We start from the raw sequence: 24050 nt of genomic DNA on the forward strand, positions 1-24050 counted from the left end.
AGCTAAAATGGAACGACCAAGTTATGGGTACTTGGAGGAACTCTGGGAAAAACACTGAATCAACCCCATTCTGTTTCTCACTTCTGTTTTATTGACCCATGGAATGAGCAGCATAACTCATTACTAAATGTTTCTTGGCTATTAAACATTTCATGTACTGGCTATTTTCATTTTTTAAACAATGGTTTACAAGATAAGGATAAGATAATTACATTATATTCTGGAGTTGGGAAGACCTGCGTTAAAATCCACCCTCAGACAAGCTGCCTGACTCTGAATTTTTTGTTGGACCCTCAGCCTCAGTTTCTTCATCTGTAAAATGGGCATAATAATTACAGCACTTACATCTCTTGGTTGTTGTAAGGATAAAATGAGGTAATATTTGTAAAGACTTTGAAAACCTTAAAATATTGTATGAATGCCAGTCTTATTATTCCTGTATTCCTATAATTCCACTTATCAGGAAACTACTCTCCCAGCTGAGCAATCACCAGATTGGCAGGAAGCATGGAACACTTTATGAATTTTATGTATATTCTGTCTTTTTGAGCTTTTAAGAAACTTTTCAGAGAAATAAATTCAAGTAAAACTGGCAATTTTGAGCTTTTAAGGAACTTTTCAGAGAAATAAAACCAAGTAAAACTGGCAATTTTTCCCTAGACTAAAGCTCTTTTGAGCTGTTTCATTAACTTCAAGCAGATAGGTTGCTTTGTACTAGGGATGCTTGGCATTTACTTCCTGAGTTGAGAAAGTGGGGACCTCAATGGAAGGTCACATCCTGAGTTGTCCAGTGGGTGGACATAGGTGTGATCATTTCCATTCACTTTCTCCAAAGAAACAGGGTAGAGAAAAGAGCTCCTCATCCAACTACCCTTTAGAGTGGTCCCTTCTGGGCATCTTACATAAAATCCTTTGCAAATTTTAAAGTGTTTACCATTATTCTAGGAGAAAGATGGGATTTCTAATATGATTTAAGATTCCTGATAATCCTGCTCCATTCCCAGGAGATGAGGAACTTTTGGGAGCTCTCAAGAGAGTCATCAGGTACTTAAGTGAATTTGTGATCTCACTGGTTTGGGTGTTTCATTCAGTGATGCAGATTTTGATCCTTACTACTCACCCCCCACCCCCAATTTCTGTTCATCCTTTATCCTGGGGGTGACTTTTGTTCATGTGTGCCCATAAGTCCATTAGAAGAGTATGAACCAATGTTCTGTAGGCCTTCCTCCCTTTCTTGTGACATGCCAGTATAGGACTTGAATTCTCCAACAGTCATTTCATGGTCTCCCCACATGACCAGCTAGTATTTTTTCCTGCACCTATTCTTCCCCAGTGACATCTTTTACTTTAGTTCTTCTTTGGAGTTCTTTATTTAGGAAATGTTGGTCTACTTGTAACCATCCTGAGCCTCCCTATTGTCTTTTTTTTTGTGAAAATCATTTTTTAATTCCTCAACAATTTTCTATCACCCACATCCATGTAAAACCAGAAGAATGTTTTCATTAAAAAGGGTGAGCTTTGTTTCTGGGAGAAGTTTGTGGTTTCTATTTAAAGTTTTCTAATGAAAGTTTATATTAAAGAAGAAAACTGTGCATTCCTATTGTTATTGATATCATTAAAATATTTTTTAGTAATAATCATATTTATGTCTAAATGCTATCTCTTCCTTAAATAAATATCTAGATCTGCCATTGCAGACATCTGGGGAGTTGCATGGTAAATAATCTTCTTGTGCCAGTATTCATGAGCAACTGTTTTCCATCTCATAGTCTTAGAAGATTACCTGGGGCTCTCAATGTTAAGTTAATTGCTCAGGATTCCACTTTCACTATGTAACAGAGGCAAAACTCGAACCCATATCAACCTGACTTTGAGGCCAACCCCTATCCATTCTCCTTTGTTGCCTATTCTGAAATTTAGATGGTACTTTAAGATTTACTTAAAACATTCCTCAAAATGGTCTTGTGAAGTAAGTTACAGATGAAGTCACTGAGCTTCAGAGATATGACTTTCCCATGGTGACACTGCTAGGAATCATGGGAGGCTGGGATTTGAACCTAGGTCTCCTGATTTGAAGTCCAAAGCTCTTCGCACTACATTGCAAATGCAGTTTACTTCAAGTCTTTGGGTCTCCTAGCACAGCACTCTTGCCACTGCATGATGAAGAACTATGAAGCTTAATTTTTCATGAGATTAATCTAATAATCCAACTGCCTAGCCCTGCCTGTCTTTCCCCTTTTCAACTGAAGAAAAATGTCAGGAATTTAAAACATTGCTCAGGCTGAGAAGGCGAACTCTAATGGTTTTTTTTTTTGTTTGTTTGTTTTTATCATTGGTCTCTTGGGTTTGGCCTTAGCTCACAGGTGGAGATATCGCAGAGTATCATGAAATATTTACCATTGTGTCTAGACGTCCAATGACTTCAAATGAAAAATCAACACCATTCTCAGTCATTTCAACCAGAACATCTTGGATGGGTTTCTTGTAGTCCAGAGGATTGATGCACTCAGTAGCACCTAATTCTTTGGCCTTTGCAAATTTGTCCTTGTTAATATCCACCCCAATGATCCGGGAGGCTCCAGCTGACTTACAGCCAATGATCACTGACAAGCCAACGCCCCCCAGGCCAAAGACAACACAAGTAGAGCCAGGAGTGACCTGTGTAGTTGGGAAACATGAGAGGTTAGATTTACTCAGCCCTGGTTAGTGTACTTATACATTCTTCGTAATTCTGAAGTCAATCTAAAATTTCCATGAATGCTTTAGCAACATTTTCCTTTGCAGAGAGCTGACAACAAATAGCTTAAGAATTCAGTAGATTATTTAACCACTCAGAGCCTTGTTCTCCTCATCTATAAAACAAAGAGATTGAATCCCATATTCTTAAGGTGTTTTAAAGCTCAAAAAAAATTGAATCAGGAAGGAGATGTCAGCTGCTCAACTCCAAGGATACATGGTTTTCACTATTTTATGCACGAAGCAGAGTACTGGAAGAGGCCATGAGAAGAGACTTTAAACGTCATTGAAGAAATGTGAAAAAATTCCAGTGATACTCCCATGTCTTCCACTTGCCTTATGGCTTACTTCAAGGATGTATGATTTCATTATTGGGGGTCACACTCCTCCTGACGCCAGTCAACAACCCTATCAAATCTTTATATATTGTCTTCATAAACTTCTGGGCCTGCCTGAAGAGTTCATCACACTGATGATAAAACATTTCCAAATGTAGCTGAGATGGACTTTCAAGGAGAAATAAGTCACCTAGACAACTAGGTGGTGTAGTGGACAGAACACTTAACTTGGAATGAGCAAAACCTGAGTTCAGATCCTAGCTTAGATACTTAATGAGTTGTGAGACCCTGAGTAAGTCACTTAATCTTTTTTCAGCTCCAGTTTCTTCATCTAGAAAATGACGATAATGATAGCACCTAATTCACAGTGTTATTGTAAGGATCTTATGACATATTTCTATCTACCTATATCTTTCTATCTATCTCTGTCTATCTATCTATCTATCTATCTATCTATCTATCTATCTATCTATCTATCTATCTATCTATCTATCTATGTATCTATCTATCTATCTATCTCTATCTATCTCTATCTATCTATCTATCTATCTATCTATCTATCTATCTATCTGTCTATCTATCTATGTACCTTTCTGTCTGTTATTACTCTGTCCACTTTGCCATCTATATGCCTACATACTTTACATATGGGGATACTGAGACACAGAGACTTGAGGCGACTTGCTCAAAGCTACATCATCAATGATATTGGAAGCTCTTATTCCAGAGGATTTTTCCATCAGACAAGAGCCTCACAGCTCTGAAGCACTGCTCCAACCAACTAAAATGTAACTGGGAAATATTTAGCAAGATAGATAGAAGTGAGATACAACATAATATTAATTTGTGGTTTTCTCAGACACCACAAGAATTTGTGTCTATTTGAATTTCATAAACCAACCAGCTTGAGATCTTTTTGACTTATTTGTTTGCTTCACTTATATCAATCATTAATAATACGTTTTAAATGTTGCAATGTTATCAGTTTTGCAATTGTTTTTTATTTGCCTTGACTCATGATCACCTTAATCTTGATTCTGTGTTATATAACAAGTCATTTTCTATGCGGCATGTTAAAGCCCCTAATGATTAGCTTGGCCTTGGATTGTTCATTAGCAAATGAAAAGATTACAATAAAATGCTGGTCATAGGATCATAGTCATATATTGTTAACTTTTTTATTTCCCGAAATTAGAGTTCTATGCAGCCAGTTCAGAAGCAATCTATGTATGTATGTTTGTATGTATCTATCAATTGTGTCTATGTTCCATCAGGAAAACATGTTTGTGAATATGACTTAGGAACACAGAAGTTCAAGTACTGTAAACAAGATGTGTTGGCAAATATTTACCAACTGACTTTTGGGGAAAGGGAAGGATACAGAACATATTTTTAAATTTAATCTGTCTTATTGATTTTTTTTATCACTTTCTTAATTTAGACAGCCAATGAAACAATAAATGGCTTACTGATTTGTAAGCCAATTTTCAAGTGCAAATGCTCACAATGAAAATTTTAAGCTGTTTTTAGCATACCTCCGATTATAATCCATGATAACAAGGAGGAAGGATATTGCTCTCAGGTTCCATTGCCAGTTTGATCATTAGCTAGCTCTCACTGCCTTTTTCTTCAAATTCCCATCCAAGAGGGGTACCATACAGGTAGCAGGTGTCCCTCTCCTTTCCCTCACTCCACTCTGGTACCTGACTGTCAGTACTCCCCACCTTATTTCACTGGTGAAATGGATTGAATGCTGAACTTGAAGTCAGGAAGACCTGAGTTTAAATCCTATCTTATAGTTTTTGTAGTTCTGTGACCTAGGCAAGTCTCAGACTCAGTTTCTTCATCTGTAAAATGGGGGTAATAATCGCATAGGTTTGGGCAATCTGTGGACCTTATTTTAAATTTCAGCTCTGCCTTTAATACTTCTATGACCTTGGAGAAGTCATTTCATCTCCTGGGCCCTCAGTTTCTTCATCTATGAAATAGAAAAACTGGACTAGATAAATTCTAGGGTTCTTCATAGCTTTGGATCTATGTTCCTATCTAAAATGATAATCCAGTATATAGTGGTGTTATAGGCTCTAGAGCTGAAAGGGACCCAAGAGATCATTATTTATTGGTGGAAATGGTCCAGTCTCAACCCCAATCCCAGAATTTGCCTGGTAACTACCACCATCTAGTTGGTAGGGCTGATAGGGAGGAGAACTTTAGAACCTGGTCTGTGTTCTTTCTGTTCTTGTCCTTGAATCTCCAATACTAAACATTGGATGAAGACTGATTGAGATGCTCAGGCTCCAGACACATTGTTTTATTTTCTTCTACTTGGTCTTCAATCTTGGCCAGTACCTAAATGGTGAAAACAACCAGTCCCAGGAGCACCAGGCAGGGGTTCCTGCTTTTTGTGGAGACTCTTTTGTTTTTGTGTTTATTTTTTCTCCCACTTTTGAACCAGTAACAATAGGTACTTTCTTTTCCTGACTAAAGTCAGGGCAGCAGCAGCAGCTAACTTCAGCCACAGATGGATCTATCATTCAGTTCCAGAATTCTTGTTGACTGAGTCTGCAGTGCCTTCCAAACTCTGGATCTTTGCATGATAGTGCATACCATAGTCTACCTCTAACCACAGTCTGCTATGGGTTACAGTAAATCCCATGCCAGACCACTAATTCCTTCACCATTCAGCTTATTCATGCCTCAGATGGTAGAATTCTAATCTGGATAATGGTGGTGAATTGGTACATGGTGAAAATAATTCTGATCAGTAGAACCCCAGCTTAATGGGATGCAAATATGCCCAGACTAATAGATCCAGAGATTGCCCATTTAAACTTTTCAGCCTCTTGCTGGAATTGAACTGTTAGCATTAATTTCCTTGCTTCCATAGTCTTCACTCCTTATTTTCTTGCTCTGCTCGGTAACTGACATTTCTTGTAATGCAAATTGGTGTCAGAAGTTGGGGATGAAATGTGCATTCGAGAAATTAACTTTTTGGAGAAAGAAAGAGAGTGGAGGGGTGGTGGTGGAAGAAAGTGTTTTGGGGGAGGGGTACATGGGAATCTACCCAATCTGATGGTGGCCCAATGCATAGGAAATGTAGGTTATGAGATAGCTTGCCTTTCACACCCTCTAGGATCTCAAAAAATGAACTGCTGTGGGTCTTTAATTGTAGTGTAAACCACTACCCTGTAGATTGCCCAGAGAGGCTACACTGAGCCTGTTCCTACTAGTGGATATTCTTGTTCTCACCTTGTAAGGAATAATAAAGTTTGTTAAAGTTATGTCTTTGGTAGGATGATGCTTTTTATCTGGACTCCCTTGCTCATTGTCATGTAGTTCAATTTTTATTTTGTTTTTTGTTTTTTTTTATAATAGATAAAGAAACTTAGACCCAAAGCATGACTTACTTAAAGTTGCGTAATTTAAGTATCAGAGCCAGGATTCTAACACATGGTCTCAGTAGCCAAATCCCAAGATCTTTGCACTAGCCTACTTGCAAGAAAATGTTGGGTTTTTTTTTGTTTTTTTTTGTGTGGCTACTGGCCCAAGTGTCTATTCTTTGGTTTTGTTTCATATACCTTGTAGGCTGCTGTATTCAGTGAAATGAATACACTTGTTCTTACCTTGGCAACTTTTACTGCAGAACCATAACCAGTGGAAAATCCGCAGCCAATCAGGCAAACTTTTTCCAGAGGAGCAGATGAATCGATCTTTACAACGGCAAATTCATCTACCACTGTATACTCAGTGAAGGTACTTGTGCTAATGAAATGATGAATTGACTTCCCTCGGCAGGTAAATCTGGTGGTACCTTCCTTCAGGGTTCCACTAGCAATAGTCACGCTATCAATCAAGGAAACACACACACACACACACAAAAGGCCATGAGACATAGGCATCAACCCAAATACAATTCCCCTGCTACCCCAAAGGAAAATAGTAGAAACCTACTCATTTTCAATGCAAATGTTGCCAGTTGGGTGCTTACAAGTTTTGCATTTCTTGCACTGTGGATTAAAAAGTGGGATGACTTTGTCACCTATGGGGAGAAGAAAAAGTATTGTTAAAATTCTAGAATGACAAGATTTTAGAATTTGATGCTCTTCTTGTCCAAGCCCCAATCTGTAGGAGAGGAAACTGGGTCCCAGTGATGGGAAGTAAAATTATATCACATGTTTGGAAGCATGTATGTTCTGCATCCATTATCTCATTTGATACAACAACCCTATAGGATATGTTCCCATTTTGCAGATGGGGAAATTGAGACTCGGTGAGGTGAGGTGATTTATTTGAGGTTCCTAGCTAGAGAGTTGCAAAAAAATGTGATTTGAACCCAGGACTCCTGATATCCGTCTACAACTCTTTCTACTGCCTCCCCATATGCATAAACAAGGAAAGAATCTATAGACAGTAGCACGCTATCTTTGCCATGAAATATTTCTACATCTCCCAGGTTCCTAGTGTTTCTCTGCTTCTGTGCATTTTTGCACATGTTGTGTTCCATGGTGGAATATAAAGTCCTTGAGGACAGGGAATGTTCTGCTTTTGTCCCTGTATCCTCACACCCTAGTATAATAGCTGGCACATAATAGGTGCTTAGGAAATGTTTTTAGATTGATCGAAGGTATACACTGAAAAGGGCACTGGCTCTGGGGTCAGAGATCTCCAGTTCAAATTCCACCTGAGATATTTACTATTTGTGTGACCTTGGACAAATTGCTTAACTTCCCTGAGTTTCCCTCAGGTTCCTCATCTCTAGAGTTAGTTGACTTAAAAGGACTCTGAAGCCCCATTCAGCTCTACATCTCTGATCTTGCAATGGATTGAATGATGGCGTTGTCTGTACTGAGCACATAAGCTTTTGGGAAGACTCACTGGAAACAGATAGTGACTGGTCACTATCATGTTAGTCTCTATGACTGTTTTGTCATTGGGAATTACAAAGAGAATTATAAAAGTTCAAAATTCCTCATGTGAATTTTCACATGTCCTTAGGATGAATCAAGCTGTATAACTCTGCCAGATATTGGGCAGATGTGGAATTTCATATTGGTTTGGGGCACATGGGAAATGAAAATTTTCAGTGCATGAAAAAGTAAAATGTCTTGGTTTTTTTTCTCTTTGTTAATGCGCATATGTAACATTATGCCAATGTTATTATTTATTGCATATCCTTAGTTCTTTCTCAAGGGAAATTGTTTCCTTTTTGAAATGGAGATAGTAATAGCACTGGTCTCACAGAGTTGTGATGCTCACTACATATATATTTTAAATATTCATTTGCATGTTTTCTTCCCCATTAGTTGTAAGCTCCTTCAGTGCAGGAACTGCCTTTTGCCTCTTTATGTATCCCCAGCACTTAGCACCATGCCTGGCACATAGTAGGAACTTAATAAATATTTATTGAATGGATATAATAACTACCATTCATGTCGCACTTCAAATGCTTTACATGTATTGCATTATTGGATTCTCACAACAGCCCTGTGGGGTAGGTGCTATTATTATGCTCATTTTACAGATTAGGAAACTGAGTCAGATAGAGGTTAAGTAACTTGCCCAGGATCACACAAGTAATAACTGTCTGAGGTAGAATTTGAACTTAGGTGTTCCTGACTCCAGACCAGAGCAAAACCAAGCATTTCAGAATGTAAGAATTTGAATCTTGGTTAGAATGAGTATTATAGATTTTTCGGTAGAGTTTTATTCTCCATTTCATCTTTCTCTGTTCCCTAGTACCAAGGACAGTGATTGACTATTCAATTAAAATGTGGATAAGCAGATATATTGTATCCAGCAGTTGCCATAAGTGGAGCTTGCAATTATATTTACTTTTCATCTTTAAAGAACTTTAACCATGTCTGTCAATATTTAGTCATTTCTTTCTTGTTCAGAGCATATGCCCATGGTTGGGGATGATGCAGCCCTCACTGTAAAGCTAGAAGCTGCCTGACTACCTTGGCCATCTTCCATTTGGAGTTTTGTTCCATAAACATTGCCTTCATTGTCTACTAACTTCAACAGAAAGTAAGAATTTACACAATTTCTAATGTTGTGCTGCTCTTTGTATTTTACCTGGTTTTACAGAAGTCACTCCTTCTCCAATGCTCTCCACAATCCCTGCAGCCTCATGCCCCAGGATTATAGGGAGAGGTTGAACGAATGACCCGTTTATCACATGGTCATCTGAGCGGCAGATTCCTGTCGCCACAATCTGCAAGAAAATAAGAGGATGATGAGACCTTCGAGAGCTTTCAGGAGCTGCTCAGTTTTACAATCATGTCATACCCACATCTCTTGAAAATGAGAACATCGTATACAGTAACAGAACAACTTTCAGCAACTAAATCATTTTGACTATTACAAATACCCAATTTAACTATAAGGGACATATGAAGGAAGATACTATTTGCATCCAGAGAAAAAATGGATAAATAGAAGTATGCATAGAATAAATTTACATATATATATGCATATAAACACACATACATATTTGTGTCTAATAGTAGCCATTTCCATGGTGGGGAGGGGATAGAAAAAATTTGCGTGATAGCTTTATTATATATTTAAAAGGAATATCAAAAGATAAAAAATAGATTTGCAGCTTCATGTGCAATCATCTTTTTAAAAAAATTTATTTTGGACTCAAACACCAGAACGCAAATACAGAATAGAGAAAAGAAACAAAAACATATCATTAACTTAAATACTGGAACTTAAATACAAAGCAAGAGAGGCAGGGGGAAGCATGTCATATACATAGCAGAGCATAAGAGAGGATTCAAAATATGTAATAATGAATTTTCATTTCAAGAAAGCCTGGATGACAAATACTACATGTGTTGAGAGATGTCCATCTTTTCTTTGCTTCCTCATAAGTTTTCTTTTGCTCTTTGCAGTGTGGTTTTTTCCTTTTTTCTTTTTTCTCTTCCCCCCCAGCCACAATTAAGTGTGGATATGTTTTTCTGTAACTGTAGATATATACATATCCATATACATATGTACATACATATATAGACATATACTTTCCCAAATAAATTCTACTCCTGATCTTTGATTTTCTTTTTCTGCCTATCTCTTGTTTCTTTTCTCTCCTGCCTCCTCTGCTTTCCCTATCTTGTCCTTCTTCTAGTTGACCATCCCACTCCAAGGATCCCTCCCCTATTCTCTCATTCCCGTAAATCTAAAGACCCTTCTATAGCCCCCTATAACCTATTCCCTCACTCTCCCCTTTAAAGATCTCTTCCTTATTCTCCCATTTCCACTGATCCAAACACTGTTTTATACCCTACTTTTACCTATTACCTTACCCTCCACTCTAAAGATCCCTTCATTGTCTTCTCCTCCCTCCCTATTCCCTTACTTTTGTATTCTGAATTTAGAAGACTTTTATGCTCTTTTATGTATACATATAATTCCCTTAAACCCATTGCCAAAGAAAGTAGGTTACCAGAACTACCAGCCCTCCTCCCCAATCTAATTTCTCTGTTTATTCTTCCTTTTTGACCTCATTTGGATAAAGTAATTACTCTTTTGAGCTGTTGTTCAATGGTTTTACTTTTTAATTCATACCATGCTCAGGTTTACCCCAATCTTTCTTAAGAGCTGCCCAGTTACTAATAAGAATTTCAGACATGGGTTTTTCATTTTATGTATATAAAAAGTAAATGGTCTATCCTTGTGGAATCCCTTTTAATCAGTCTTTGGTACATACCTTATGTTTCTCTTGGCTTTTGTATGTCAAATTTTCTATTAAGTTGAGTTTTTTTTTTTTAGCAAAGTCTTGAAAGTTTGACAATTGCTCAAATGTTCACTTTAGTTTCTCATTCTGGATTATGCTTAACTTTACTGGGTATGATATATTTGGCTGGAGCTCCAATTCTTTTGCCCTTTGAAATGCAGTGTTCCAAGATCTGTGGTCCTTTAGGGTCTCCACTGCTAGGTCTTGTGTAATTCTGATTGTGGCACCATCATATTTAAATTGCTTCATTTTTGTTGCTTTTAATATTTTATCCTTGAGCTGGGGTTTTGGGAATTTGACTAATATTTCTATGAGTTTTTCTCATAGGATCTCTTTTAAGTGGTTATCAATGGATTTTTTCTATTTCTACTCCCCCCTTGTTCTAATGCTTCAGGACAATTTTCTTCAATTATTTCTTGTATTATTGTATCAAGGTTCTTTTTTATAATAGTTTTCTGTTGGGATTGGAAGCTCAATTCTGTGTGGACAGTCTCGGGCGGGTAAAGGTGGGAGCTTCTAAATCTTAGAGCTCTCACGAGACCCCCCCCAGGAAACGGCAGGGAATCGAGGTGAACCGAGCTATCTCGAGTAATTCCGCCTCTTCCAGTGAGAAACATGATGGGAGAGATATCTCCAGGGCAGTTTGAGGCTACAGGAAATCAATTAGAGTTAAACGACCTCCGAGAATTTTGTAAGGAAGGGCCGGAGAGGCCAGGGCGGGATTGGAAAGAGAGTGGAAGCAGAGAGAGGGGAGGGGAGAGAGGAAAGAAGAGAAGCGGAGCCTACTGTCCTCTTGGCTCCTCACGTGCTAAGAGAGCTTTCAGGCTTCCTCAATCCTACTTAACCTTCAGCCGCACAGTTTGCATCTGAATACCATGCTGTGAGGTAACTAGGTGTGCCCAGATCCGGGACAATATCGAGGGCGGGGAGATCTCTCTCCCATCACGTTTCTCACGGGAAGAGGCGGAATTACTCGAGATAGCTCGGTTCACCTCGATTCCCTGCCATTTCCTGGGGGGGTCTCGTGAGAGCTCTAAGATTTAGAAGCTCCCACCTTTACCCGCCCGAGACTGTCCACACGGAATTGAGCTTCCAATCCCAACAGTTTTCAATTAGTCTGATTAGTTTTCTGTTTTCTCTTCTTGATCTATTCTCCATATGTGTTGTTTTCCTTATAAGATGTTTCACTTACTTTTCTACTTTTCATTATTCGTATTTTGTTTAATTATTTCTTGATCTCTTAATATTTTACCAGATTCACCTTGCCCAGTTCTAATTTTCAAGGTTTCATTTTCTTCCTTAAGATTCTCCATCTCCTTTTCTAACTGGTTGACTTTCATAATCTTATTTTTCTTGAAATGTTCTTTTTTTTTTTTTTTTTTTTTTAGCTTTTCTGCATTGCCATCATTTGATTTTTCAAATCTTTTTTAAGATCTATGAATTCTTTTTGGGCAGATGGCCATTTGACGTTACTCTTTGGGGGTTTCTTTGCTTCAATATCCTCCTGTGAAGATGAACCCCTGTCTTCTCTATTCCCACTTAGAACCTGAACCAGGACTTCTGGCCTCTTATAAGTTTACCCATGGCCGGTGGGATCCCCATTCCACTGCTTCTGCACTCACGAGGCATGTGCTGCTTCCTTCTTGCCCCCACTGCTCTCCTCAGCACAAAGGGCTCTGGCATTTCCTGTCAGCAGAGGTTCCCTCCATCTTCCCAGGCTCAGCCACTCAACTACCTGCATTGTCCCTGGGGTAAAAGTTTCCATGGCTGGGGCACGAGGTGTCGTCCCCACCTGCTCATTGTTAAAGTGAACTCTAGACTAGAAGTGTTTACTCTTCACTGGCACCAAATCTAGTCCTGGGATTTTTTCTTCTGATCTTCTCTAATTGTCCCACAAAGACCCCTGTTGTGCCACTATTCTTATTTATTTCTTCCTTCTTCCCTCCCACCTCTATTTGCTCTTCAATGCTATTTTATCTCTTTTGTAGGGGAAAATCTTGAGAGCTTGGAATTTTCTGACCTATTTCACCATCTTTCCAGAATACTCTCTTGTAATCCTCTTTTTTTTAAAAAAAAAAATCCACTCTTATGGAAATGTTTGTTTTATTTCACAAATTAAAAATGAAAGAAAAAGGTCAAAAAAGAAAACAATTATGACAAGATTATGATGATGATCTGGCACTATCATTGTCATCATTGCCACCTATCATCATGACTGAGTGATGCTACGGAAACAATCTACCATATTTGGAATCAAAGGACCTGGATTCAAAACTTGAATCTGCGCCTTAGACAAGTCCTTTCACTTTGGCCATTGTAATGTCCTTATCTGTAGGTTGGACTAGATGCCTCTGAAGATCCCTTCCATCTAGAAATCTCGGATCCTATGATCATTATTAGCACTAGAAACTTCGAGGGTGTACTCTACCCACAAACAAATAAGTATGACATAAGCCAGGAAGAATAATGAATAAGAACTGAGACAAAGTAACTTATGAAAATATGATAAGAGCTTTCAGTTGGAGAGTTTCAGGAAGGATTCATGGTGCCAGGGGTATCTAAGCTTGGCTATGAAGGAAAAATTCATCCAAGGGGGAAATTCAAAAAGAAGTGCCTTCTAGAAATGACAGTCAGTCTATGGAACACACAGAAGTAAGAAAGTGGAGGAGGAGATCAGGGCACTGCTAGCTGCCCCACTTGTCTAGAATGGAGACATCAAGAAGGTGAGGAGTGGTAAATGAGTCTGGAAAAGCAGGGTGAGGCCAGACTCTAGAAGGCTTTACTTGAGAGTCTAATGTGTGTGTATTTCATTCTACAGGCAATAGAAAGTCACTGCATCTTTTTTTAAACTGCCATGTCATAGTCAGATGGCTTCCTTAGGAATACTTATTCTTTTTTTTTTTTTTTTTGAGAATGGGGAGAATTTTTAAAAATGAAATTAATATTGGGTTTTTTCAGTTACATATAAAAGCAATTTATAACATTCATTAATTTTTTTTTAAAGTTTCAAATTCTCTTCCTCTCTGTTCCCCTTTTCCTGTCATTGAGAAGGCAAGCAATTTTATAAAGGTTACGTGTATGCAGTCATGAAAAATACATTTCGATATTAAGGAATATTTATTCTTCTGTGAGGAAGACAGTGAATGTGTTACTTACTTGACCTCACAAATGATGAGATGAGGACTCTGAGAAGTGACTTGTTAAAATTCACAGCTAGTAAGTGACTTGAGGCCAGTTCTTCTGACTTGTTGGTTACTGTTTGTTTTACTGCATAATAGGCAGTGTGGTAGAATGGAAATTGCATTGGCTCTGGAATTAGAAGATCGGGGTTCATATCTTGCCTTTGATGCCTACTTTACCTCTCCTGGTACTTTGGGCAAATTACCCAACTTTCGTCAGCCTCAGTTTCCTCATCTGGCTGTTCTAGATGTCCCTTTCAGTTTTTGACCTATGATTCAATAGCCTCTCATGTAGTAGCACAGAGATTCTCATCAGACTATTATTGTAGTGGCAGATGTGGGAGCAAAGTCTCCTGATAGAGTCTTCTGTCCCACCTAAGTGCAAAGACTGTATAGCTTATCTCTTGGCAATGGTCATCCCCAAACTATCCATTTCACTATCCATTTTGCTATACATTTTCTTTCCTCCAGTAGTGATCTAATGTTTCAGAATTTAAAAATGATCTGTTTCCTTTCCCAGAAAAAATCGAATTTAGTGTTGGGACTGCAGTTAATGTTGAAAGTTGAGTATCACTGTAGAACCTGAGGATTTCTTTCTTTTCTTTTTACCTTAATTCGAACTTCATTGGCCTTGGGTGGGGCTACCTCTACTTCCTCAATGGAAAAGGGCTTGTTGAGCTCCCAAAGAACAGCAGCTTTGCATTTAATGACCTGGAATATGAAACAGAAATGAGATGAGCAGCTAGTGATCTTCTCTGCTAGACAGTACTACTAACTTTATATACATGAGAGGCAGTTTGAGTTTGAGATGTTTATGAGGCATGGATGTGAGAACTATCCAGCAAACAGATAGACATTTGGTACTGGAATTCAAGAATGATAGGTGAGCAACATATGTAGATTTGGGAGTTCTAACTGTATGCATGATCACTAAATCCTAGGGAGCCAAAGATGTGCTAGAGTCAGCTCACAGTTACTTGAGACTATTGTTAAATTTTTGGTATGAGCATTTCTACCTCAGAAATCAGAAAAGCTATAAATTCAGGGATTGCTTTAGTATTTTCTTGACTATCTAGATTTAAGAAAATGTTAATAATATAGAGTAAACTTCAAAGTACAGCATGCTTTTTGAAGAGTTGAGAAAGCCAGTTGTGAAATATTTTGTAGCATGATTTTGATAGGAGCTGATCACTGTCTGTCTGTCTATCTGTCTGTGTTTGTCCTTCATTTTTGAAGAAGATCATGAAATCAGAGAAATGACATGACTCGCACTTGACTTTGTTTTGAGTGAGGGAGGGGTATTCAAGGTCACCACCCTTACTTTCTCCTCCTGAGTCATCTGGGTCCAGTGACCAGGAGCTGACTATCTCTCTCTCTCTTTCTCTCTCCCTGCTTTTCTACCTCCCCCCCCCGCCACTGTTATTTACCTTTTCTGTGTGTGTCAGAAACACAAAGGGTTATGGGTAGATCAAATATATCTCTCCTGAAGTACTATAGGAAATTGCCTCTCCCACTGGAAAGTTTGCTGTCTTTAGGTAAAAGGTGAATACATTGATTAAAGTGCCTACGATGTACTGTGTTAAGCAGTAAGAATACAGTGCCTTTTGGTATTTCAGAGAAGCCAATGCGTCCCTTTTCAGAATAATAAAATAAAATAAATAAAATACTGTTTGTTTATTTATATTTATTATATATGTTTATAAAATATATTTACTTATAAAATAAAATACATAAGATTACAAAGAAATCCAATTATATTGACATACAGTTATCAAAATGTTAAAAAAAAACACCCTTCATAGACTTTAGGTGAAGAACTCTGAGAAAGTGAAAAGAAAAGAGGAAGAAGAAAGAAAAAAGAGGAAAAGGAGAAAATCTTGGGGTAAACGAATATATAGAATATCAGACTAGGATAGATGTATTCTTGACCTAATCCTCCCCACTCTTTTACAGGAGATTCTACACCCCTCCTTCTCCCTCCCCATTCCTACTTGCACTCTTGCCTTTAATCCAAAGATGACTATATTATCTTCTCCTCCCCCTTTGTCCTGTAAAATTCTCCACAATAAATTCCATAACTTTCTATTAAATGGCATCTGTCTGAGATCTTTGTACAATTGTCCTTACTCACTACAGGAACAAATATATAAAGTCCTCTGGCTTTTATAGCTCTTTACAACCTGCTGCTTTCGTACTTCTATCTCCTTATAACTTTTTAATCTAGTCTACATAGTCTACTCCACGTTCTCTAAACTGTGCCAACCCAGCAATAAGTAGTAATAGGAGATTGAAGAAAGGGAAAATGAATGAAGAGTTTTAAAAGGTGGAACACTTAGGTAATGACAAAATCAAGGGTATGGCCCTTGTAATGTATAAGAAGACTGGAGGGGGTCAGGTTGTAAATGACTTTAAAAACCAAAAAGGGATTTGATCTTGGCTACTAGATAGAGAGCTACTGAAGTTGAATGACCTTAGGTATATAGGGAGAATATCTCAGGCCAGCTAGGACTGACTTGGTAAGTCTCAAGTCCTTAATCAAGATGTTAATTTTATATTAGAAAGTAATATTTGGGGGGCCTCTTGTGCACTTACATGAACTTTAAATTTTACCAAACCATGGAAGATGAATCAAATTATTTCATTCGAGATCGCATTATCATAGTCTCTAAATTATGACTCTAACATACATTTACCAAAATATAAAAAAAAAACCCACCCTTAAAAGACTCTAGGTGAAGAACCCTGAGAGACTAAAAGGAAAAGGAAGAAGAAAGAGAAAAGATGAGAAGGAGAAAATCTTGTTAATACTTAGCAACAAGTCACTGATAGTCTAAAGCAGTAGAAATGTCACTATTAAGTCTTCCAAGATCAATCAGGTCACATCATGTAATCTCTACAGTCTCAGTGTTCCCATCTGTAAAATGGGCATAGCATTACCTAACACTTCTCCACAGGTTCGTTGTAAGGATCCCAGTGCTTTACAAATCTGAGAATTCTATCAAAATACCATTACTATTGTAACAGTACCATCTGCTATTACTATTATTAAATCATTGCTAGTACTGTTACTAAATTACTATTTACTATAATTAAATAGTTACTATTGTTATGATTGCTATTATTAACTTGCTATTATTTAATCATTACTATTTACTATTATTAAATTATTACTATTATTAACTCATTATGATTTAATCATTACCATTACAGAATTACTATTTTTTATTATTGTTATTATTAAATATTATTAAGTCATTATTATCATTGCTATTACCATTACTGTTAAATTGTTACTATTATGAAATTACTATTTACTATTATTAATATTAAATCATTCTTATTATTAAATTTCTGTTTCCTATTACTATTATTAAATATCTATATGCACTCATGTTTATTCATAAAATGATTTCTCTATCTTTAATCTCCTCCCTAACGTGGGGATAGCAGTGGAGGCTGATGTTTCATACTGCTGTGAACATGTCCCTGGATTTGGGGCAGCAAAAGCAAAAGAAAATAAGTTCTGTCCTTTTCCATCCTCTCCCTTTCTCTTCCCTCACCTCTTTTCCTCTCCTCTTCTCCTACCAGAACTTGTGCTTAGTTATGAACACCTTTAATCAGTATTTGTGTGTTGATAGTGGGAGGCAAGACGCTACAGTTTGTGCTGCTTAATCTGTCAAATACTAAGTCATCTATAATCCAATCCTTCCAATTCCACTAATGAAATAATTTCTCTGATCTAGTCCCTTGTTTTCATTATTCAATAAATTAACCCAGTGATAGAGAAGAAAACATGAACTATGCTCTTGTAATGTAAAGTTACCTTCTTGATCAAAAGACTTATTGAGTTTAGACCTAGCCAGAACTGGTTTGGAGTTAGCTCCCTATACAACTGTACATTTCTTTTAGAAATGGAAGAAGACAGATGTGAATGATTAGATATGAAATAACTGGAAAAAATAATATATTGCTCCTTCAGATTTTTCACTCAGTAAACAAATTGTACGTTGCTGCTAATTATGTGAAGGAGTATCTGATTCATTATCTGATAACACTGTAGCCAGCTCTTTATGAATTACACTTAATAAGGACATTATTTGGATAAGTAAATTTCTGCTTACTTTTCCTGCGGTGGTCATGCTGTGGTTGAGGTTTTTTCCCTTTTCTCTGCAGGCCAGTGAACTCTATCTGAATTTCTTCTGCCTCCTTAGCTGCCTCCTTGAGCAAAGCAGAAAGAACACAGGAAGGTTTGCCTCTGCTTTGGGTTAATATACTCTCCCAAACACGTGATTTTGGGCTTTGAAACTCCACCCACCAGCTGTATTTTCAGTCTCTTCTCTGACAGGAAAATGCACTAAGAGAATATTTGTCTGATATATTGAGATAGGGTTTGAAAGAATTTACTAGTGCTTGGTCTATTCAAGATTGCAAATAAACACTCCTCTCCCTCCTTCACCATTGTTTTCCTTCTCCAGACCTACTCAGGATCCAGATAAGAGTTAGAGTAAAAACGACAGAATTTAAAGTATTTCAAGGGTCACCATGGCTGAAAGAGAGAATAAATTGTGATATTTGGCTCCATAGGCGAATGAGGATTAAAGAACCATAACTTTAGAACTGCAAGTGACTGAAGAAGTCTAGTCCAGTCCCATCATTTTACAGCCTGAGCCCAGACAAAACAAGGAAAGAAGGAAGGAACAAAAGGAGGGAGAGGAAACGGGCATTTATTCAGTGCCTACTATGTGATAGGCACATAGTGTTAAGTTCTTTGTAACTATGTCCTTTGATCCTTGAAACCATCCTGAAAGGGAGGTGCTACGATGATCTTCCTTTCACAGTTGTTAGAGACTGAGGCAGGTAGCAGGTGACTTGCTGGGCCACCTAGCTGACAAATTTGAATTCAGATGTTCCTCCCTTCAGGCTCAGTGCTCTATCCATCCTGCCTGGGATAAGAGGTTATTAAATGGGATTAAAAGGGATGAGAGTAATTAGGGTAGTTCTGTGGCAGAGTGGATAGCAAGCCAGGCCTAGAATAAAAAAGATTCATCTTTTTGAGTTCCAATCTGGCCTCGGACACTTACTAACTGTGTGACCCTGAGCAAGTCACTTCACCCTGCTTGCCTCAGTTTCCTCAAATGTAAAATGAGATGGAAACGGAAATGGCAAGCCACTCCAGTACTTTTGCTTCCTTAGCAAACCCCAAATGTGGTCACGAAGACTCTGACATGGCTGAACAACAATAAAAATGAGAGCTATCCAAAAAAAGCCAAGGAGAGGAAATTCTACATGGGGAGGAGTACCCTCCTGTCCCAGACTTTCTTTTCCCTTCCTGAGGAAGCACTCACTCTCTTCAGGTCCTGTGCATTTCCACTTGGCTGTTTTGGCGCATTCTTTTCAACTCTAAGTAACAGAAGACTTCCCATTTATCCAGTACTTTGTTGTTCACAAGTTGTTATCACACACATCGTTACACTCTGTCCTTAACAACAGTCCTGGTAGACAGGCAGAGATGATCCTGGATTACCTGCAGCATGTCCTTACTATTGAACTGATCATCAATCAGTCACAATTTATTAAGTGCCTGCTCTGGGGCCGATACTCTGCTAGGTTCCAAGAGATACTAAGACATAAATAGCATTTCTTTTGATTCTGACAATAACCGTGGAAGGTAGGTACTGTTATTATCCCCATTTTACACATGAGGAGACTGAGGCAAAGAAAGGTTAAGTGACTTGCCTGGTGCCACACAACTAGTAAGTATTTGAGGCTGACTTTGAATTTAGGTCTTTCTGACTTGAAGCCCAGAGCTCAGCCATTGTGCCACCTAACCTAGGTGCCAAGCCTGGAGGAGTACACAGACCCCCATCTAGTGGGCTCCTCATTGATTATCAATTAAGCGGCTAATATATCATGAATAATCAGTACAAAACTTGCTCTCATCCCTGGGACATACTCTCATCTTGCACACACAAGAAGTTCCCTTTAGGTTTAGCTCTTGCTGAGCTCTGAGGGTTTGTACTCTTATAGAATTCTACAGCTGCCTTTCCTCAATGTCTCCAGTCTGTATTGAGCATTTCAGCTCTCAAAGAAAGTGGCATCATCAGACGTTGCTGTTGAAGGACATGGATCTCTATACCTTGATTCTTTGACCTTTCTAAGTTCTCCTAGTCAGTGTGTGTGTGTATGTATGTTGTTGATATCCATATATTCAGTATCATTTTCACACCAAGTTTCTCATTTGGCTCCAAAGACTTCAGCAATAATAATCACCATCCCTCTGTCTGCTCACATTCGTTCATTCGTTAGCTTGACTGAACAGGAAGCTGCTTACCCTACTGTCATGGCTATTGCTCATGTCAGGGTCCAGTTCATATCTGATCAGCAATACAGATACAGGATGGGATTATCTGTCTTCCTGTTCTAGCTCTATGGAAAAGCTCATGTGCCTGGTGACAGGATTTCCCCTCCTTTGTGTCTTTCAGTCTCTGATATTGGCCTGGAAAATCTATACATCCAGCAGTGACTTGTGTTGTCCTATTCCATGTATCCCTTAGAGTGACACTTTCAGGACTCATGGACTTTTTGTTTCAGAGTCTTCTAAGAGGTCGGATCCCTCAGACATTGGACTTGTACATATAGCTAAGGGTTTGTGTGTGTTCTCTGTGTGTTTATGTCCTTACATATGTAGCAGCAAGAATATATGCTATGTAGTTTACATGTATATGAATGCTTAAAGATTTTGTTTATCAGAGCCTATCAAGTTGTGGTTTCTGCCCTCAGTATTTTTTCAGTGGACTTTGATAATATGTCTTCCCCTTGTGCCTCAGTTTCCCTTGTAGTTGAGGAGATAATTATAAGGCTTCTCAGAAGACTGGAAAGAGAAGCTGACAAAGCACTGACCAACATGGTGTGCCTTCATCAAAGAGGGTGCTGGTCTCTATGAGCAAAGGAGAATTGCAGTAGGTCAAAAAAAGTGAGATGTGTAAAGTTAGAGACATTTCCACTCCAAATGTTTATGTGGAGTATTTGTGCCTGATCTATAGCAGAGCATTCTGACTACGTACTGGTCTGATCAGCCATAGCCACACATTGTACCTTGACTCCAACGTAGTGACATCATTGTGGTCTTTTTGGAGAAAGACAACAACCAACCCACTGACCAATATGAATTTGAAGGATCAGTAATACAGTTTAGCAGGAGAAGAACAATGGTCCTGCTATCTGTGTTCTGTATGTTGTGTTGTGTGTCCCCCCTTCCCCCATTGACATAGAAGAGAAAAGGAGATATTGGTTTGATACTATTACTTATTCCCTCCTCCTAGATATTCTCCTTTCCTTTGACTTCCATGACATGGCTCACCTCAACTTTATCCCTCCCTGTACGACTGTTCCTTCTCAATTTCCTTTGATGGATCATCTTGTTCCTCTTGTCCATTAAATGTGAATGTCCCTTGAAATTCTGCCATTGGCCATCTCTTATTCTTTTTCTATAGTCTTCCTCTTGGTGATCTTGATTTAAACAGGTCCCATTGTATCATTTCCAAACAAATTACTCAAAATCTATATATCCAGCCCTAATCTGTCCATTGGATACTTCCAAATGGGTAGCCTGTAGGAAGTGGTGTGCTGGAACCAGCTCATGCTGGCTTTTGAGAGCTGATAGTTTAATTTTCAGTAAGAGCTTTTATAAGTTGGAAAGTTGAAAATGCTGCAAATCAAGACTTTACTTATTGTTTTGCTGATTGTCATCTTAAGAGAGTGATGAAGAAAATGGTAATAATGCATATTAAATTTAAGCATGTCATGCATGCATTTCCCCCTTCCCCACCATTAGATCGTAAACTCTTTAAGAACAGGTACTATGTCATTTCACCTTTGTGTTCCCAGCACTCAGGGCACCTAATCAATCAAAGCATTACTTTTCGAGTCTTTCCTGAGAGACTGAGAACAGAAACATTCCAAGGTCATATTACCTACATCTACAAATAAAGTTCTTAGAGGAGAAAACATTAAAAAATACTTAGTCCTAAATAGATCAGCACTGGTTTTAACACACAATAGGTGCTTTTGCTGTTCACTCATTTCAGTCATCTTTGTGACCCTTTTTGGGTTTTTTTTGGCAAAGGTACTAGAGTGACTTACCATTTCTTTCTCCAGCTCCTTTCATAGATGAGGAACTGAGGTAAACAAGGTCAACTGACTCACTCAGGGTCATATAACTAGTAAGTGTCTGAGGCCAGATTTAAACTCAGGAAGATGGGTCTTCTTCCTGACTTCAGGCACTGCACTCTATTCACTGCACCACCTAGTGCCAAACAGACCAGCACAGTTCATAGCACACAGTAGGTGTTTCATGAATGCTTATTGAATAGAAGAAGATTAGTTGGCCAATCTCTATTGAGATCAAGGCTAAACACTTTCACGGTTTCATGGAAAACTCAACCTAGATTTAATTGTCTATTTCTTCCTACTTGTCTAATTGTCTATTTTCACCTATTCTTTGTTCTTACTCTGACCTCTGTTTCCTCCATCCCTAAGTTTTATCCCAGGATTTCACCTCTATTATGTCTTCACTCTTCTCCCTTCCCAAACTTGACTTATTGTGAGCTAATTCAATTCTTTCCTGTCCCATACTCTTTTTTTCTCACCCTTTCATTCTGTTGATGATGATGTCTTGACAAACCATAACCCTGAATTATTTCTGCCATTTATCTCCTTTGGTCTTATTCACATGTTGCTGAATGGAACTGGAGAGAATGATAAACATTTAAACCTCCGTGGACAGGTATTTCAAAGTCAATACGTCCAAAACAAAACCTATTCTATTTTCCTCTAAACTGATTCCTTCTTGAAACTCCATTTATGCTGATGGTAACATCATCGTTCTGGTCATCCAGGCCAGAAAGCTTGACTTGGAGTCATTCTTGACTTTTTCCTTCTCCTCAACCCCCACTCCCACAACTTCTAACCTAGTTTATGCCCTCATAGCCTCTTACCTGAATTAGGGGTAATATCTCTCTCTCTCTCTCTCTCTCTCTCTCTCTCTCTCTGTCTTTCTCTCTCTCTCTTTACAGTTGGGTTAAATGACTTGCCCAGTGTCACACAATTAGTAAGTGTCTCAGACCAAATTTAAATTCAGGTCCTAGTCACTCTAGGGCCTGTACTCTATCCACTGTACCACCTAGTTGCCCCAAGGAGCTAGTTTCTTAATTTGCCTACTAAATTCCAGTCTTTGTCTCTCTCAATCCATTTTCTGCACATCTACCAAATGGATCTTCTGAAACCCAGGTCTGAACATGTCCTCCCACTCCTCTCACCTCCTCTAAATTCTTAAGATCTTTACAATGTGGTTTCTACTTCCGTTGCCAATATTATTTCATGGTATACCATCTGTTGTGTCAAATTGACTTGCTAGATGTTCCCCATATGTGACATGCCATTTACTTTGATTCTTGGCACTTGGTCCTCTGTGCCTTGAATATACCTTCCATCTAATAGATTCTCTAATTTCCTTTGTAGAATAGCTCAGGTACAACTTTCTATATAAGACCTTTCCTGACTCCCCTTTAAACCCCACCCCCCCCCACTGATTAGTATTCTGTTTGAATTTATTTTAGATTTCTTTGGATTTACCTACATTTATATATATCTTGATCACCCCTGGAAGAGTGTAAACTCCTTGAATAGCAGGGATTGTTCATTTCATTTCTTTTTTTTTGTATCCCTATTGTCCAGTGCAATGTCTTACAAATAGTGTTTAATACATAGTTATCTAATTGAATTATACCAAGCTGCTTACTCTATATGATATTTAATATTGCATGGCTAACTGAACTATTACCATTAAGTATGTCTCATTTTTTATTCATATTTAGTTAATAGGAAAATTTACTTTTGTCTAAAAATAGTAAAGTCCCTTTGGATATACTATGAAGAATACTCCATATTTGTTATATCTTTTCAAATTTTCCCATGTTGAATGGTAACTTGAGTACAGTTGAAAAGGATGATCCTATTGTTTTTTTTTAAAAGAGGAGGCACAAAGGAAAAAAAGAA

The 24050-nt window shown here is 38.1% G+C and overlaps 1 protein-coding gene across 2 annotated transcripts in view; it reads right to left on the reverse strand.

Annotated features, from left to right (window-relative positions):
- Positions 1 to 18240, reverse strand: part of LOC140513630 (alcohol dehydrogenase E chain-like) — a 31088-nt gene extending 12848 nt beyond the window's left edge. For both annotated transcript variants that reach the window (XM_072623478.1, XM_072623477.1), the window contains exons 1-6: positions 18116 to 18240; positions 14604 to 14705; positions 9150 to 9288; positions 7026 to 7113; positions 6698 to 6917; positions 2398 to 2658 (exon numbers count right to left, since the gene is read on the reverse strand). In XM_072623478.1, coding sequence (XP_072479579.1) covers positions 2398 to 2658; positions 6698 to 6917; positions 7026 to 7113; positions 9150 to 9288; positions 14604 to 14705; positions 18116 to 18133 — 828 coding nt within the window. In that variant the 5' untranslated portion in view covers positions 18134 to 18240. The remainder of the gene's footprint in view (positions 1 to 2397; positions 2659 to 6697; positions 6918 to 7025; positions 7114 to 9149; positions 9289 to 14603; positions 14706 to 18115) is intronic.
- Positions 18241 to 24050: the final 5810 nt, after the last annotated feature.

Source organism: Notamacropus eugenii, chromosome 7 (assembly GCF_028372415.1).
Source record: "Notamacropus eugenii isolate mMacEug1 chromosome 7, mMacEug1.pri_v2, whole genome shotgun sequence".
In the NCBI taxonomy this organism is placed as follows: domain Eukaryota; kingdom Metazoa; phylum Chordata; class Mammalia; order Diprotodontia; family Macropodidae; genus Notamacropus; species Notamacropus eugenii.